The following is a 17,984-nucleotide window of genomic DNA, read 5'->3' as shown; positions in this document are numbered from 1 at the left end:
CAGAATCATCCCTAGGAACAGCAGACGTGTCGTCGGAATCAGCTGCGATTTTGGAATATTTAGAATCCACCCGTGCTGTCGTAGAACTACTTGAGATAGTGCTACTCCGACCTCCAACTGTTCTCTGGACCTTGCCCTTATCAGGAGATCGTCCAAGTAAGGGATAATTAAGACGCCTTTTCTTTGAAGAAGAATCATCATTTCGGCCATTACCTTGGTAAAGACCCGGGGTGCCGTGGACAATCCAAACGGCAGCGTCTGAAACTGATAGTGACAGTTCTGTACCACGAACCTGAGGTACCCTTGGTGAGAAGGGCAAATTGGGACATGGAGCTAAGCATCCTTGATGTCCAGGGACACCATATAGTCCCCTTCTTCCTGGTTCGCTATCACTGCTCTGAGTGACTCCATCTTGATTTGAACCTTTGTATGTAAGTGTTCAAAGATTTCAGATTTAGAATAGGTCTCACCGAGCCGTCTGGCTTCAGTACCACAAATAGTGTGGAATAATTCCCCTTTCCTTGTTGTAGGAGGGGTACTTTGATTATCACCTGCTGGGAATACAGCTTGTGAATTGTTTCCAATACTGCCTCCCTGTCGGAGGGAGACGTTGGTAAAGCAGACTTCAGGAACCTGCGAGGGGGAGACGTCTCGAACTTCCAATCTGTACCCCTGGGATACTACTTGTAGGATCCAGGTGTCCACTTGCGAGTGAGCCCACTGCGCGCTGAAACTCTTGAGACGACCCCCCACCGCACCTGAGTCCGCTTGTACGGCCCCAGCGTCATGCTGAGGACTTGGCAGAAGCGGTGGAGGGCTTCTGTTCTTGGGAAGGAGCTGCCTGCTGCAGTCTTCTTCCCTTTCCTCTACCCCTGGGCAGATATGACTGGCCTTTTGCCCGCTTGCCCTTATGGGGACGAAAGGACTGAGGCTGAAAAGACGGTGTCTTTTTCTGCTGAGATGTGACTTGGGGTAAAAAAGGTGGATTTTCCAGCTGTTGCCGTGGCCACCAGGTCCGATGGACCGACCCCAAATAACTCCTCCCCTTTATACGGCAATACTTCCATGTGCCGTTTGGAATCTGCATCACCTGACCACTGTCGTGTCCATAAACATCTTCTGGCAGACATGGACATTGCACTTACTCTTGATGCCAGAGTGCAAATATCCCTCTGTGCATCTCGCATATATAGAAATGCATCTTTTAAATGCTCTATAGTCAATAAAATACTGTCCCTGTCAAGGGTATCAATATTTTCAGTCAGGGAATCAGACCAAGCCACCCCAGCGCTGCACATCCAGGCTGAGGCGATCGCTGGTCGCAGTATAACACCAGTATGTGTGTATATACTTTTTAGGATATTTTCCAGCCTCCTATCAGCTGGCTCCTTGAGGGCGGCCGTATCTGGAGACGGTAACGCCACTTGTTTTGATAAGCGTGTGAGCGCCTTATCCACCCTAGGGGGTGTTTCCCAACGCGCCCTAACTTCTGGCGGGAAAGGGTATAACGCCAATAATTTTCTATCGGGGGAAACCCACGCATCATCACACACTTCATTTAATTTATCTGATTCAGGAAAAACTACAGGTAGTTTTTTCACACCCCACATAATACCCTTTTTTGTGGTACTTGTAGTATCAGAAATATGTAACACCTCCTTCATTGCCCTTAACATGTAACGTGTGGCCCTAATGGAAAATACGTTTGTTTCTTCACCGTCGACACTGGAGTCAGTGTCCGTGTCTGTGTCGACCGACTGAGGTAATGGGCGTTTTAAAGCCCCTGACGGTGTTTGAGACGCCTGGACAGGTACTAATTGGTTTGCCGGCCGTCTCATGTCGTCAACCGACCTTGCAGCGTGTTGACATTATCACGTAATTTCCAAAATAAGCCATCCATTCCGGTGTCGACTCCCTAGAGAGTGACATCACCATTACAGGCAATTGCTCCGCCTCCTCACCAACATCGTCCTCATACATGTCGACACACACGTACCGACACACAGCACACACACAGGGAATGCTCTGATAGAGCACAGGACCCCACTAGCCCTTTGGGGAGACAGAGGGAGAGTTTGCCAGCACACACCAAAACGCTATAATTATACAGGGACAACCTTATATAAGTGTTTTCCCTTATAGCATCTTAATATATTATAATATCGCCACACAAAATGCCCCCCCTCTCTGTTTTAACCCTGTTTCTGTAGTGCAGTGCAGGGGAGAGCCTGGGAGCCTTCCTAGCAGCGGAGCTGTGTAGGAAAATGGCGCTGTGTGCTGAGGAGAATAGGCCCCGCCCCCTTTTCGGCGGGCTTCTTCTCCCGTTTTTCCGACAACCTGGCAGGGGTTAAATACATCCATATAGCCCCAGAGGCTATATGTGATGTATTTTTAGCCAGCATAGGTACTTTCATTGCTGCCCAGGGCGCCCCCCCCAGCGCCCTGCACCCTCAGTGACCGTTGGTGTGAAGTGTGCTGAGAGCAATGGCGCACAGCTGCCGTGCTGTGCGCTACCTTAAGAAGACTGGGAAGTCTTCAGCCGCCGATTTCTGGACCTCTTCTCTCTTCAGCATCTGCAAGGGGGTCGGCGGCGCGGCTCCGGTGACCCATCCAGGCTGTACCTGTGATCGTCCCTCTGGAGCTAGTGTCCAGTAGCCTAAGAAGCCAATCCATCCTGCACGCAGGTGAGTTCACTTCTTCTCCCCTAAGTCCCTCGTTGCAGTGAGCCTGTTGCCAGCAGGACTCACTGAAAATAAAAAACCTAACAAAACTTTTACTCTAAGCAGCTCTTTAGGAGAGCCACCTAGATTGCACCCTTCTCGGCCGGGCACAAAAACCTAACTGAGGCTTGGAGGAGGGTCATAGGGGGAGGAGCCAGTGCACACCACCTGATCCTAAAGCTTTTACTTTTGTGCCCTGTCTCCTGCGGAGCCGCTATTCCCCATGGTCCTTACGGAGTCCCCAGCATCCACTTAGGACGTCAGAGAAAAAAAGTTATTTTTTTTAAATAAAATCATTTTGGATTTCAAATACATGTTCTTCACCTAATTCACTCCTAAAAAAAAAAAGTAAGTCTCTTTCTTCAAAGGGTCCACAGGGATCATCAGGGTTGTAGGTGGTAGATGAGAGTCTAGGCACCAAACAGTTAAAGCTTTCAGCGTATCCCAGAAAGCTAGGCTCCTCTCCCCTTTAACACTGCCTCCACGCCCAGGTGTTCAATTTTGTTAACCAGCTCAGAGCAGGAAGAGGAAAGAAAAAAGATGTTGGGCATATAAGACCAATTTCTCGCAGACAGGAGAAAGGAACCAGAGGCTATGCCATAAAAAACCCAGAGAGGCCAGGTGAGTCAGGGTGGGCTCTCTGTGGTCCTTATGAGCTTCGAAGAAAGAGTTGGTGGTCTTCCACCCCAACTCTTGGGGGGCCTTGTATATAGGTGTTTTTTAGCACCTGGACCTGTGCATCTTAAGCCCTGGTGGTCTACTGGAGTCCCTGCCCGGAGACAGTGTCCACGCCAGCGCTACGGTCCACTATGTGTCCAGGGAGACGTATTTAGATGCGGGTTCCAATGAGGGGACCCTCTTACCTGTCCCCCGTTGCCGGCCACGCAGTCCCGGGGTCCCAGCAGCAAGCGGTGCTAGTCGCACAGTGTGTTGTCCGCTGCCGCAAGTTCCCGTCTGAGGCTCTGGCCAAACGGGAGTTTCTAACAGACTACAGCGCTGACTGCCCAGTGGAAAGAAAAATAATAACATGAAAAAGCTTTGGGGGCTGCTTCGGCCCCTGTCACGGTGCACCTGCTCTGCACAGGGCTTGACAAATCCAAGGGGCCAGGTTGCCATGGCCCCTAGATATTGCTGCCTGGCTACCAGATTACGGAGGGCGAAGCAGATCCTTTTCAGCCCTCGTGGAGATTCGTTGGCATGCATGTATTGTGGCAGCCATTTCATGCACAGGAGTGTATGTGCTGAGTGTCCGTCCTGGCCTGCACTGCTTGTCCATCCCAGCCAGCAATGACTTCTCCTGTCTGTCCCAGCCTGTGTTGTCTGCTGTCTCCAAACTCTGGCTACATAGCGCTCTCCAATAAGAGTGTCTACGCATGCCCAGGGATGGCAGCCTGCGTTGTCTGCTGTTTCCAAACTCTGGCTGCATAGAGCGCTAAATAACAGGGTCTATGCGTGCCCAGGGATCAAGTCTTTGGAGGGGGTAAAGATGTGTACACAGAGCGGGAGGGATGGTTTACCCCCGGTTTTGGCTGCAGAGGGGTGTTTTGCCTGTGGGTACCCCCTTAGTTGTGTGGCCAAGGTGATTAGTTGCCAGAGAGGGATAGCCGTACATTAAAGGTGGGTGCAGGGTTTGTTGTTGATTGCTGTGCAGTTGCCCCCGAGCAATGTGGCTGCAGAGTGCTAGTTTGCCTTTGAGTATCCCCATAGTTGTATGGCCGGGTGGTCTTCTGGTTGCCGAATGTCGGGATCCCCGACACCAGGCATACCGACACATATTCTCCCTCGTGGAGGTCCACGACCCCACTGGGGGGAGAAAAAATAGTGACCGCAGCGAGGCGAGCCTGCAAGGGGCTCATTTGCACTCGCCATGCTGTTGGTATGCCGGCGGTCGGGCTCCCGGCGCCGGTATGCTGGTCGCCGGGAGCCCGGCCGCCGACATACCATACTACACCCATATGGCCGGGGGAGTTGGTATAGCAGTTTAAAAAAAAAAAATCAGTTAAGTGGTTAAAACCCCGATTTTATAATACTCCTTTCACACTGCACAAATAACCCAGTATCGACTCGGCATATTGCCGGGTCAGCGTGCGGTGTGAAAGTGCCATAGTCGAAATCCCGGGTCATCGGACCTGGTAAAGCAGTGTTATTCCCGGGTTGAATAGCAGGTCAGTGGCAGCGTAAACGGGCTCCCGGGTCGATGCAACCCGGGACCCGTTCACTACAACAGGGAGAGGTGGCGCGGAGAGTATCTCATCTCTCAGCACCGCCCCCGGCTCCACCCTCTGCTGCTATGGCAACGTCCAATGCGGGATCCCATCCGGGAAGGACCAGCTTCCAGTTCCCGGGTGGGATCCGGCATTGGCGGTGTGAAAGGGGTATAATTAAGCATACAGAAGTTAGCCTTGTAGTCTTCTACTGTTAGTCTAAACACCTCTTAGAACACAGTCAGAAAAATCTCTACGGAGGCAAGATTAGTACTAGCACTAGCTCACTGCTGCACTTCACCGTACCTACACAACCACTGAATGGCTGAATGCAAACTGAGTGTCAGACCCAGCTATAACGACTGGAGGTGTTGGTGCTGAAGATGCAAGGTCACAGCACTCCATGTTCAAAAACCTTGAGGTACGGCCAAATATAAAACCAAAAGGAGATGCTGAGCAGCACGATCAGCTTGGGAGTATTATCAATTGAAATAGCCTGTTAGGGGAACCCGGAGTATGAAACGGTCACCAAAAAGGAGTCGATTGTGTGCAACAAATATTTGCCCAACAAGATAGACGGACTAGGCAGTAACAGACCACTGGTGATAAAGTTCAGGAAGCAAGACATCCGTAAGTTAGGACACAGATGGGATGTTGAAGCACCTGAACTGTGTAGGCCAAGTGATGTTAAAGCCGTGCAGTAAAACGTACTGCATAAATACATTGCTTAAATACAGTGACGCGACCGCGATCAGAGTAGATGGCTAGATGGAATGGAAAAACACTCTTACTTGCAACTATTTTAAGAGACTATGCCACTGCAGTAAGGTAAAAAGAATCCCAGTCCAACTCGGTGTTCAAAACACAAAAGTACCATATGGGCTGGAAGAAGCCATGTAGCCTCAACAAGGAACAAAGGTGGAGTTCTTGTTGTAGCGGGTGAACAAGAGCAATAACTGTTAGATGGGATAGTCTCGGCAATACCATGTTAAAACACCATATCCTGGATACGAGTGTGAAGGCCCAAAGTACTGTCCTATTATCAGCTGCACTCTGAAGCTGTGTCGCCATATGAAGCAGCAAATATATACCTAAATTGTGCATCTGACCAAATCTTTTTTGGCGATTTTTCAAACGTATTTGAGTTTCCTCTGTAAGCAGTAGATGGTCACTCTGTTGTGTTCCAGACAGACAGTCTGAAATAACAGCATAGCTAAGATGTTCAGTTTTTGTTTTTCCTTGTAATACACCACAAATGGGAGAATTGTACAGTAGCTTGAGCACTGGTCCATGATAACCGGGTGACTGAGGGTTCTTCTCGTGAGTACAGTGTTGCTCCCAGTCTGCTGTGTCTCTCCCACCCAGCACCTGTTTTCAGAGTTGCTGTTCCTTCTGGCTCCCAGAACACATTCTTCCAGACTGATACCTCTTAGAAATTAAACACTCCGCTGTTTCAAATGTGACAAATGGTCCAGGGACAGAGTAGGTTTGGGTGGGCTTAACTTAGTGACAAATGGACTTTCTTCGCTATTTTAAGCTCACCCAAACCTATCCTGTCCCTGGGACCACTTATAGTGATCCAGTTATATCTAAAATGCGGGCCTGTTTAACACAATTGAAGTGTCTTTCCACATGGAGTCTCTTTTCAGTTAAGTTTATGCGCCTGCACAGAAGTGGGAGCAAGCGCAGTCTGTACAATCTCGTCCCCAAACACACCTGAAGAGGAACATGCATTCCCCTAATGTAGTGAACTGGACTACAAAATAAAAAACTTTGGGGGAAAACGTATTTATTTTTGGTGAAGCGCTGTGAATACTTTCCGGATGCACTGGATGTAATAGTAACAGCTGTAATAGTTACGGACATATTTCATAAACAGTCAGGAGGATATCCAATTAGCCGCGGTTAAATAATGCAGCTACAAAATAAAAAAAACTTTGGGGATTTATTAACAACAGTATGTACTTTTTTTGAGATTTTTTTATAAATTTTTAAATATTGGCCATTTGAGAAAATCAAAATTTTGTTTTTTGAAATTTTTATGGAAACACTGCTGTATTATATATCATATGAAAGCCCGTAAAATGGGTTTAAAATGAAACCTTGCCCTCTACTCTCTAGCTTAATAATGTGAGCTGCAAGAGCAATTTAAACACACATTAATAGCACATTTTTCATGAAAAAATTAGTGCTTTAAAAGGCATAACACTTCAAAACTGTTGAACATAGACTAAGTTTCGGGCGTTTTCTTTATACCCATGGCAGCATTTATTATACCAAATTTCCTCAAATCTGAAACGGTCAGTCTGAAACCTGTGTTGAGTTGATGTGATATCTCCTATATAATAGTCCAGAGTGACTGTGTGTATAACGCTGGGCGTGGCTAGGAGCTCTCATTAGGTTAGCAGCAGGTCTATCACACCCAGTCCACAGCTGATTGGGTGAGAAACGCCCTCCCACACAGGTTACATCCAATGGGAGGCTCTGCCCTTTGGCTGCTGCTGATGGAGCTGCAGCCCCAGGTCCACACCCCAAAATAGGCCCACTGCATCTGCAGCATCATACCCTCCAACAATTTACACGTAAAAATCGGTATTAATTCGAAAAGGGGGCTTGGCGATGGGTAAAGCCAAGCCCCTTTTCCTATAAAATCAATGAAAGTTTGGAGAGCCAAAAATCGGTACAGACCATAAAAAGTTACTGTATCTGTCAAAAAGGTACAGTTGGAGGGTATGCGACTGCATCAAGTCTCTGCGCTGTAGATAGGGAAATAAAAAAAGCCCTCTACTGCAGCGTCCTATGTACTGCTGCCAGTCCGCCTGCCCCCTCCGGCATCAACAATCCCCACTCCCTAGCCGCGGCGCAGGTGGAACAAAAGCTGCTGGGCCACCGTGTATGAAAGCAGCGCAGCAGAAGGTTTTTATAGCCCTCCCTGCGCCGCATACTCTCTGAGCCCCGCCACAGCAGCACCCAAACCCCTGACTCCGCAACGCAGCACCTGAGCTGCCGGCCTGGAAGCCCCGAGATAGCTAATGTAACGGATAGAGTGGGTGATATTGAGGAGGGTAATGTCTAGACGCTGAATCAATGTAAAAGGTGACAGTGCTGTGCAGTGTCACTGACACTGCACAGCACTCTCACCTTTTACATTGATTCAGCGAGTCAGTTCTGCCAGCTAGTCACTATTGTTAGCGCCGGTGTCCCAACACGCTGCATTACAGGGAAGTAGATGAACTACAGCTCCCAGTCGCAATACCTCCGGGCCCCATCCGCGGCAGCCCCATACACACCGCTCCCTCGCCCATAAAACCCCCTCGCCCGCCCCTCCCCCACCCGCAGTGATGCCGGACCTCCACCCGCGCCCCCCCCCCCTCCCCCCCCCCAGCGGGATCCCCACCCGTGGCACCCGCCCCGCCCTCACCCATAACACTCCCGCAACCGCCCCTCCCCCACCCGTGGCACCCCAGGACCCCCTTCCCCATTCCCCCAACCACAGCACCTACTAGGTGATTCATCAGGACCTGCTTGCGCTGTTCATGCCGTTGCAGGGGGCTACTACCACTTAACCATCGCATGCCCTTTGGCCGTGCAATATTTAACCACTCATACAGTTATGATTGGAGGTAATACTCTATACCATAGGTTCTCAAACTCGGTCCTCAGGACCCCACACAGTGCATGTTTTGCAGGTCTCCTCAGAGTATCGCAAGCGAAATAATTAGCTTCACCTATGTACCTTTTAAAATGTGTCAGTAAGTAATTAATACACCTGTGCAACTGCTGGGTTACCTGCAAAACATGCACTGTTTGAGAACCTGTGCTCTATACAATACAAATATTGCAAGCCACAAGGGCGTGCAAGGGTTAAGGGGGCGTAAGCCCCTTACAACGGTGTGAAGAGCGCCCGTAGTTCGCGATGAATCACATAGTAACCCAATAATAGTAGAAAGATAATACTTATCGATCTACCGACAGTTGTAGAGGAGAGGAGCAGAGCTGAGACTTGTACCAGGACACAGGAACTGAGCAGCACAGCATGAGGAGTACATTTTTTAGATTGACTTTCCCTTCTTCCCTGAAGCAAGGCAGCCTGTACTAACTGCTGTGTGCAGCTCAGGGGAGACCATGACACAGAAAATGCACTTATCTCCCATCCCTGCATGTGAAGTGGTACACAATAACTATGATTGTACCACATTTGCTGAAATGTGGAGGGGAGACCAGCAGCCAAGGCTCCGCCCCCTCCCTCAGCGCATTCATCTCCGCAAAGTGCTAATCCCATGTACAGAAAGGGGAAAGCACCTAAGATATGAGATAGCCACCCCCAAATCTTAATTTGATATGTTAAACAGTTTTGAAGCTTTATGCCTGTGCTCTCACTGCAGGGAGCCGCCATGTGCAAAATGGCAAGATGGCGCCGCCATCCAGGAAATCACCGTCACTCCTGCATCCTCTAGAAGGATGAAAGCACGCACTATCCCCAGGTCCTGGCGGTCTCCGTAGAGACCGGAGTGCAGTAGGGGGTCCCCGCTGATCGCATCCTGTTGCAGCTACCGCACGGCAAGCCAAATACAGCTCCCAGCAGCCGCACACACTCACACTGTGTGCTGCTGTAAGTACCGCACAGTATCTAACCAAAAAGAAACAAAAACAAACATAAATAAAAGTAAACATCATTTAGCTACAACAAAGGCTGCACAGCAGCCCTGAAAACGTGTCCTACTCTATGAAGCACATAAAGACTGGAATTCTGGGGTTGCAGGGGTGAGGAGTTTGGAGTTTAAAGCCACAGTATAGTTTATGTGCCAACTCCTCCAGACAACATGCAATTCCATGCTCCCTTGTTCCCCAGCTTTGCTGAAAGAGAAAGGAAAAAAAAAAAAAAAAAAAAAGGTTTCCCCAGATAGAACATATCCATTATTTCAGCTTGTTTGTCAGTTCAACTAGTGCTCGTCAGTCCCGGATGCGCCAGTAGGTGGCGCCGTTTGAGCAAGATGACATTATCCTTGGAGGGAAAGTGATCTTTGTGTCCTGTACTGCGGTAGAGCACATCTGAGTGCTGCATTACTGGGAGGGAAAAAGTTTGAGAGAGAGTATTGTTTCACATTACATTCTGAGTAATACATTTAGAAAGAGACCTTTGGCAGCTTTCCCTTATTTTCTCGATCTCGCTGTTGTAACTTGGACTTGCTATGATGGTTTGAAATGCCTGGATGGGATCGATCAGCTGTCCCCACACTTTGGATCCCAGGCGATCAAGGATCAGCATAAAGCATTGGAGTGCAGGCCAGAAGGGATTTGTGCTTTCATCTGAATTAAAACATCAAGTTTGCAAATGAACTTCATATCATCCAACTTTATCTTAGCAATAAGTATACTCATTTCATAAATGTGTATATAGCTATATCTGCATTTCAAGCTCTCAATGTGACTGACCACTAGTGGCCACTGAGCTTACCTTCAGTTTGCTTCTCCATGACGTGAAGGATGGACTGCATGAAATCATTCTGTTTGTCAGGGCCTAGCAACAAAGAGTCCATAGCTTGTTCCTCAAGTACAGTCAGTAACATGCAGATACCTACAGAGACAAAGATGGAGGTGTAGGCAGGGTCATGGGGTGCACAAAACAGGGCTGAGAGTGTCAGCAGATAACTCAGACAGTCGGTAAGACATACCCAGCCAGTAGTTCTTGTAGTTGGTGGTGTCATACAAATGAGCAGGTAACAGGATCAGTTTTCCTTCTTCTAGCTCCGAATTCACGTAAATGTCAGGATTTTCAAACAGGCCGAGTTCTATGACCTTAAAGAGGCAGGTAAATACTTGCTGCAACTCATAATAATCATCCCTGTCCACCTTTCCCTGTGCCCTGGCAGTCAAAATGGCCCAGCGCCGAATCTGATAAAGAAAAGGAACGGGCAGAGCTTTAAAACAAAATTTTTAAAAGACATCTCCTAACTAACAGAGATTAAAACCTAGTCTAGTCTTAGGAACTGCAATATTGGTTAGTCAATAGTGCCACTTTGTGGGCTCTTCTGTATGGTGCAATGTAGGCAATCAGAAATCAACTAAAGTCAACTGTGCTTAATACATTTACTGATCATATATTATAAACCATATCTACAAGGTGGATGTTCTTTGTGGAATTTATGAACCCTGATGAAGAAATGGGGCATTTAGAATTTTAAAAATGAGAGAGGTATCCAATTACAGGTGAAAATACATCAGGATTTTTCCTGATGCTTCACCTGTATTTTTTTTAATTTTTTTTATAGGCTATCCAATTAGGTCACCTGGAAAAAAAAATTACATCGCCTCCCGAAAACACACAGGTTCAGTGAAACCTGAAAAAGGGGCTAATTCCGAAGATTTGGTTTCACCTACCCCGATGAGACAATTAGCCACAGTAATTAACAGCGGCTAATTTGATATCCCCCCCCCCCCCCCCCCCCCGAGTGTTTATGGAATATGTCAGTAAATACTAAGGCTCTTACTATTACATACATATCAGCAAGAACTTAATAACTGCTTGTACTGTATGTGGTATGGAACCAGCATTCCCGTGCAAGACACCATATTGGGCTATCATAAGGACATCTCTTGCAATAGTACTGGAAAGCGGTGGTGTGGCTTTGCTTTGTATACATTTCCGTTTGATCTCAGATCGTACACATTTTGCAATCAAAGAGCTATCTTAGCAGTTTCGGGCCCCATAGTTCTACCCGGCTGCCCCTGTTAAGAGCTGCGGTTGCGAGATGGGGATTTTGCGCAGGAATGAGATCCCACCATCTGCATAACAACATTTTTAGAAACGGACAACGGAAAAAAATACACTGACAGTGTGAAGTTTAAGTTTCAACATATGTGAACCGTTTGTAGAGATAAAGTACCAATAAGCTTCTAACTGCCATTTTACATGTGTTTGAAAAAGGACAGAAGCTGGTTGGTACTTTCTCTCTCCATTTTATACTTGAATCTTTGGTCATTCTCCCCATACTATGTTCTTTGGTTAACGTAGCTTTTAAAAACCTGGTCTTATTTTAATAGTTTCTTAAAAGCATACAAGAAGTTATATGAGCAAACTTATTATGCGCAAACAACATGCTTGTTTGAAGAAATAAAATTAAATACTCCTTATAGCCATTTTGTTATAAAATGGTAGAAATCTTCCGTGGCTTTAACATACATTTGAACAGATTAAACTGCATATTTTATTCCTGCCAACAGCAGCACATATACACGTGTATGTTTACACTGTGTGATATTCGTACCGTTACAGTTGTATATTAGAGAAATGTTACCAGTCATTCTCTGTAATAACTCACACTCTCATTGGGGTGTACAAGGAGCAGGTACACGCCGGCCAGTTTCTCATACAGCTGAAATGAGTTGCTCACTTGCTCCATCTTGCACAATGCTTCAACACAAAGTTCACCTGAAAAATGGAAAAAGAAAACGTTCATCCACTAAACAGGAGTATCTCGCGCAGCAACGTATACCGTCATTTACATCATGACCAATACGCAAGATTGCACCAAGGTTGCCCCCTAGATTTAGTAGAAATCATTTAGTTCTAAAGTACTGTGCAAAAGTTTTAGGGGTATATGCAATTGCGGTCGAATTCCCGAAATTGTCGAATTTCGGGTCATTTTCGCCAAAAAAAATCGTCAATGCAATTCAGTGCTTTCCGTCAAAAAAATGGACTTTCAAAATTCGACTTTTTGAAATTCGACTTTTTGCAAATTCGACTTTTCTGCAATGATACAAGTGCTGCAATTCGACAAAAGCATATTCAATTCAAGTTTGGAAATTCGACAGCAGTGCTTTTAGACAGTAAATTCGTCATTTTCAATCCGCCACACTTTGGAGGGTGAAAACAATAAAAAAAAATTTAAACATGGTTTTTTTTTGTGTTTTTTTTTTTGGGAATAGCATATCTATTTATATTAGAAGGGATTAGGTACTTTTTTTTTTTTTTTGGAGGCACAAGTATTATTTATATATTTTTAAAAATATTTTTTTATTTTATTGCTGGAACGGTAAAATAAAAAATAAAAAAAATGGCGTGGGGTCCCCCCTCCATAGCATAACCAGCCTCGGGCTCTTCGAACCGGTCCTGGTTCTAAAAATGCGGGGAAAAATTGGGCAGGGATCCCCCGTATTTTTAAAACCAGCACCGGGCTCTGCGCCTGGTGCAAAAAATACGGGGGACAAAACGAGCAGGGGTCCCCCGTATTTTTCACACCAGCATCGGGCTCCACTAGCTGGACAGATAATGCCACAGCCGGGGGTCACTTTTATACCGTGCCCTGCGGCCGTGGCATTAAATATCCAACTAGTCACCCCTGGCCGGGGTACCCTGGGGGAGTGGGGACCCCTTCAATCGAGGGACCCCCCCCCCCCCCAGCCACCCAAGGGCCAGGGGTGAAGCCCGAGGCTGTCCCCCCCATCCAAGGGCTGCGGATGGGAGGCTGATAGCCTTGAGAAAATTGTCAGAATATTGTTTTTTCCAGAAGAACTACAAGTCCCAGCAAGCCTCCCCCGCAAGCTGGTACTTGGAGAACCACAAGTACCAGCATGCGGGAGAAAAACGGGCCCGCTGGTACCTGTAGTTCTACTGGAAAAAAAATACCCAAATAAAAACAGTACACAGACACCGTGACAGTAAAACTTTATTACACACTGCCGACACACACATACTTACCTATGTTCACACGCCGACATCGGTCCTCTTCTCCATGTAGAATCCACGGATACCTGAAAAGAAAAGATCAATATACTCACCTCAGCCATGGTCCAGAGATAAATCCACGGACTTGGCAAAAAAAGAAAACGAACACCCGGACCACCGGACTGAAAGGGGTCCCATGCTGACACATGAGACCCCTTTCCACGAATGAGACCTGTCAGTGACAGCTGTCACACAAAGGTCTCAAAAGCCAATCAGGAAGCGCAACTTCGTTGCGCTCACCTGATTGGCTGTGCGCTGTCTGAACTCAGACAGCGCATCGCACAGCTCCGTCCATTATATTCAATGGTGGGAACTTAGCGGCTAGCGGTGAGGTCACCCGCTGGTCAGCGGCTGACCGCGGGTAACCCCACCGCTGACGGCAAAGTTCCCACCATTGAAACTAATGGAGCGGCTTTGCGATGCGCTGTCTGACAGCTCAGACAGCGCACAGCCAATCAGGTGAGCTCCACGGAAGTAGCGATTCCTGATTGGCTGAAGGGACTTCAGTGACAGGAGTCACGTGATGTCCCGGCATTCGTGGAAAGGGTTCTCATGTGAAAGCATGGGACCCCTTTCAGTCCGGCATGGAACGGGTGTTCGTTTTTTTTTTTTAACAAGTTCGTGGATTATCTCTGGACGTGGATGTACCTCTGGACGCTGGAAGGTGAGTATAATTGTTTTCACAGGTACCCTCGGATCGTCGGAGACCGTGGCAGTCGGCGTGTCAACATAGGTAAGTATGTGTGTGTCGGCAGTGTGTAATAAAGTTTTACTGTCACGGTGTCTGTGTCCTGTTTTTATTTGGGTATTTTTTTTCCAGTAGAACAACAGGTACCAGCGGGCCCGTTTTTCTCCCACATGCTGGTACTTGTGGTTCTCCAAGTACCAGCTTGCGGGGGAGGCTTGCTGGGACTTGTAGTTCTTCTGGAAAAAACAATATTCTGACAATTTTCTCAAGGCTATCAGCCTCCCATCCGCAGCCAATGGATGGGGGGGACAGCCTCGGGCTTCACCCCTGGCCCTTGGGTGGCTGGGGGGGGGGGACCCCTTGATTGAAGGGGTCCCCACTCCCCCAGGGTACCCCGGCCAGGGGTGACTAGTTGGATATTTAATGCCACGGCCGCAGGGCACGGCATAAAAGTGACCCCCGGCTGTGGCATTATCTGTCCAGCTAGTGGAGCCCGATGCTGGTGTTAAAAATACGGGGGACCCCTGCTCGTTTTGTCCCCCGTATTTTTGGCACCAGCACCAGGCGCAGAGCCCGGTGCTGGTTTTAAAAATACGGGGGATCCACTGTTAATTTTTCACCCGGATTTTTAAAACCAGGACCAGCTCGAAGAGCCCAAGGCTGGTTATGCTTTGAAGGGGGGACCCCACGCCATTTTTTTTCCGGATTTTTCCAGCTTTTTCCCGTTTTTTAAAATCGCGGCAAAATCCGGCAAATCGGCCGTTTTTCGCCCGCGGGACTGTCGAATCCGTTTTTCATTGAATATGGTGAATTCCGGCAGCCACCTGCCGGAATTCACCTGTCGAATTGTGTCGAATTAAAAAACGGCGATAATTTGCCGCGATTCGCCGTGAATTGCATATACCCCTTAGGCAGGTATGGAAAAAATGCTGCAAAGAATGCTTTCAAAAAATAGAAGCGTTATTAGTTTATTTTGATCAATTAACAAATTGCAAAGTGAATGAACAGAAATCTAAATCAAATCAATATTTGGTGTGACCACCCTTTGCCTTCAAAACAGCATCAATTCTTCTAGGTATGTTTGAACACAGGATTAATGGTATGGTTGATTCTATTTCGGAGTGGGAGAAGTGACCTTCTGACGTATCTAGGGGAGGAGACACGTCACCAGGGGGAGGGGCTACGTGCGAAGAGGGTACCCGAAAAGTACCCTCGCGGGCTCGCTTCGCTCGCCACGCTTCGGGCTCGGTGGCTCGCTCCGCTCCCCACCTGATTACTAAAGGTAATAGTTGGTGGCGTGGATAGTAGAGGAACTATCCCGCTGGCCTAGCTCCTCACCCTTGTGTCGTAACTCCTCCCCCTTACAGAAAAGGTCCCTTAGCCCACTTGATTCTAGCATCTACCTTAATGGTATCCTCAATACTGAGAAATACAGGCAGGTAGTTTGCCATCATGCAATAAAATCAGGGAGGCGTCTGATTGGCTCCAAAAATAAGAATTTACTTACCGATAATTCTATTTCTCATAGTCCGTAGTGGATGCTGGGGACTCCGTCAGGACCATGGGGATCAGCGGCTCCGCAGGAGACAGGGCACAAAAGTAAAAGCTTTAGGATCAGGTGGTGTGCACTGGCTCCTCCCCCTATGACCCTCCTCCAAGCCTCAGTTAGGATACTGTGCCCGGACGAGCGTACACAATAAGGAAGGATTTTGAATCCCGGGTAAGACTCATACCAGCCACACCAATCACACTGTACAACCTGTGATCTGAACCCAGTTAACAGCATGATAACAGCGGAGCCTCTGAAAAGATGGCTCACAACAATAATAACCCGATTTTTGTAACAATAACTATGTACAAGTATTGCAGACAATCCGCACTTGGGATGGGCGCCCAGCATCCACTACGGACTATGAGAAATAGAATTATCGGTAAATAAATTCTTATTTTCTCTGACGTCCTAAGTGGATGCTGGGGACTCCGTCAGGACCATGGGGATTATACCAAAGCTCCCAAACGGGCGGGAGAGTGCGGATGACTCTGCAGCACCGAATGAGAGAACTCCAGGTCCTCCTCAGTCAGGGTGTGCCCCTGACCAAGTAGCTGCTCGGCAAAGTTGTAAAGCCGAGACCCCTCGGGCAGCCGCCCAAGATGAGCCCACCTTCCTTGTGGAATGGGCATTTACATATTTTGGCTGTGGCAGGCCTGCCACAGCATGTGCAAGCTGAATTGTACTACACATCCAACTAGCAATCGTCTGCTTAGAAGCAAGAGCACCCAGTTTATTGGGTGCATACAGGATAACAGCAAGTCAGTTTTCCTGACTCCAGCCGTCCTGGAAACCTATATTTTCAGGGCCCTGACAACATCTAGCAACTTGGAGTCCTCCAAGTCCCTAGTAGCCGCAGGTACCACAATAAGCTGGTTCAGGTGAAACACTGACACCACCTTTTGGAGAAACTGGGGACGAGTCCGCAGCTCTGCCCTGTCCGAATGGACAATCAGATATGGGCTTTTGTGAGACAAAGCCGCCAATTCTGACACTCGCCTGGCCGAGGCCAGGGCCAACAGCATGGTCACTTTCCATGTGAGATATTTCAAATCCACAGATTTGAGCGGTTTAAACCAATGTGATTTGAGGAATCCCAGAACTACGTTGAGATCCCACAGTGCCACTGGAGGCACAAAAGGGGGTTGTATATGCAGTACTCCCTTGACAAACTTCTGGACTTCAGGAACTGAAGCCAATTCTTTCTGGAAGAAAATCGACAGGGCCGAAATTTGAACCTTAATGGACCCCAATTTGAGGCCCATAGACACTCCTGTTTGCAGGAAATGCAGGAATCGACAGAGTTGAAATGTCTTCGTGGGGCCTTCCTGGCCTCACACCACGCAACATATTTTCGCCACATGTGGTGATAATGTTGTGCGGTCACCTCCTTCCTGGCTTTGACCAGGGTAGGAATGACCTCTTCCGGAATGCCTTTTTCCCTTAGGATCCGGCGTTCAACCGCCATGCCGTCAAACGCAGCCGCGGTAAGTCTTGGAACAGACATGGTACTTGCTGAAGCAAGTCCCTTCTTAGCGGCAGAGGCCATGAGTCCTCTGTGAGCATCTCTTGAAGTTCCAGGTACCAAGTCCTTCTTGGCCAATCCGGAGCCACGAGTATAGTTCTTACTCCTCTACGTCTTATAATTCTCAGTACCTTGGGTATGAGAAGCAGAGCAGGGAACACATACACTGACTGGTACACCCACGGTGTTACCAGAGCGTCCACAGCTATTGCCTGAGGGTCTCTTGACCTGGCGCAATACCTGTCCAGTTTTTTGTTCAGGCGGGACGCCATCATGTCCACCTTTGGTCTTTCCCAATGGTTCACAATCATGTGGAAGACTTCCCGATGAAATCCCCACTCTCCCGGGCGTCGGAATGAACACTGCTGACAGTGCTATCACCTGATTTTCCGCCCAGCGAAGAATCCTTGCAGTTTCTGCTATTGCCCTTCTGCTTCTTGTGCCGCCCTGTCTGTTTACGTGGGCGACTGCCGTGATGTTGTCCCACTGGATCAATACCGGCTGACCTGGAAGCAGAGGTCTTGCTAAGCTTAGAGCATTGTAACTTGCCCTTAGCTCCAGTATATTTAT

General features: G+C 47.9%; 1 protein-coding gene across 1 annotated transcript in view; it reads right to left on the bottom strand.

Moving 5' to 3' along the window:
• The window catches only part of SETX (senataxin), a 176,445-nt gene that overhangs the window by 96,110 nt on the left and 62,351 nt on the right, over positions 1–17,984 (bottom strand). Inside the window, exons 4-7 of the mRNA XM_063936768.1 lie at positions 12,247–12,356; positions 10,600–10,819; positions 10,383–10,502; positions 10,063–10,234 (exon numbers count right to left, since the gene is read on the bottom strand). Of these exons, the coding sequence (XP_063792838.1) occupies positions 10,063–10,234; positions 10,383–10,502; positions 10,600–10,819; positions 12,247–12,356 (622 nt within the window). The remainder of the gene's footprint in view (positions 1–10,062; positions 10,235–10,382; positions 10,503–10,599; positions 10,820–12,246; positions 12,357–17,984) is intronic.

This window comes from Pseudophryne corroboree, chromosome 8 (assembly GCF_028390025.1).
Source record: "Pseudophryne corroboree isolate aPseCor3 chromosome 8, aPseCor3.hap2, whole genome shotgun sequence".
Classification (NCBI taxonomy): domain Eukaryota; kingdom Metazoa; phylum Chordata; class Amphibia; order Anura; family Myobatrachidae; genus Pseudophryne; species Pseudophryne corroboree.
This window is presented reverse-complemented; position numbering and strand designations above follow the sequence as displayed.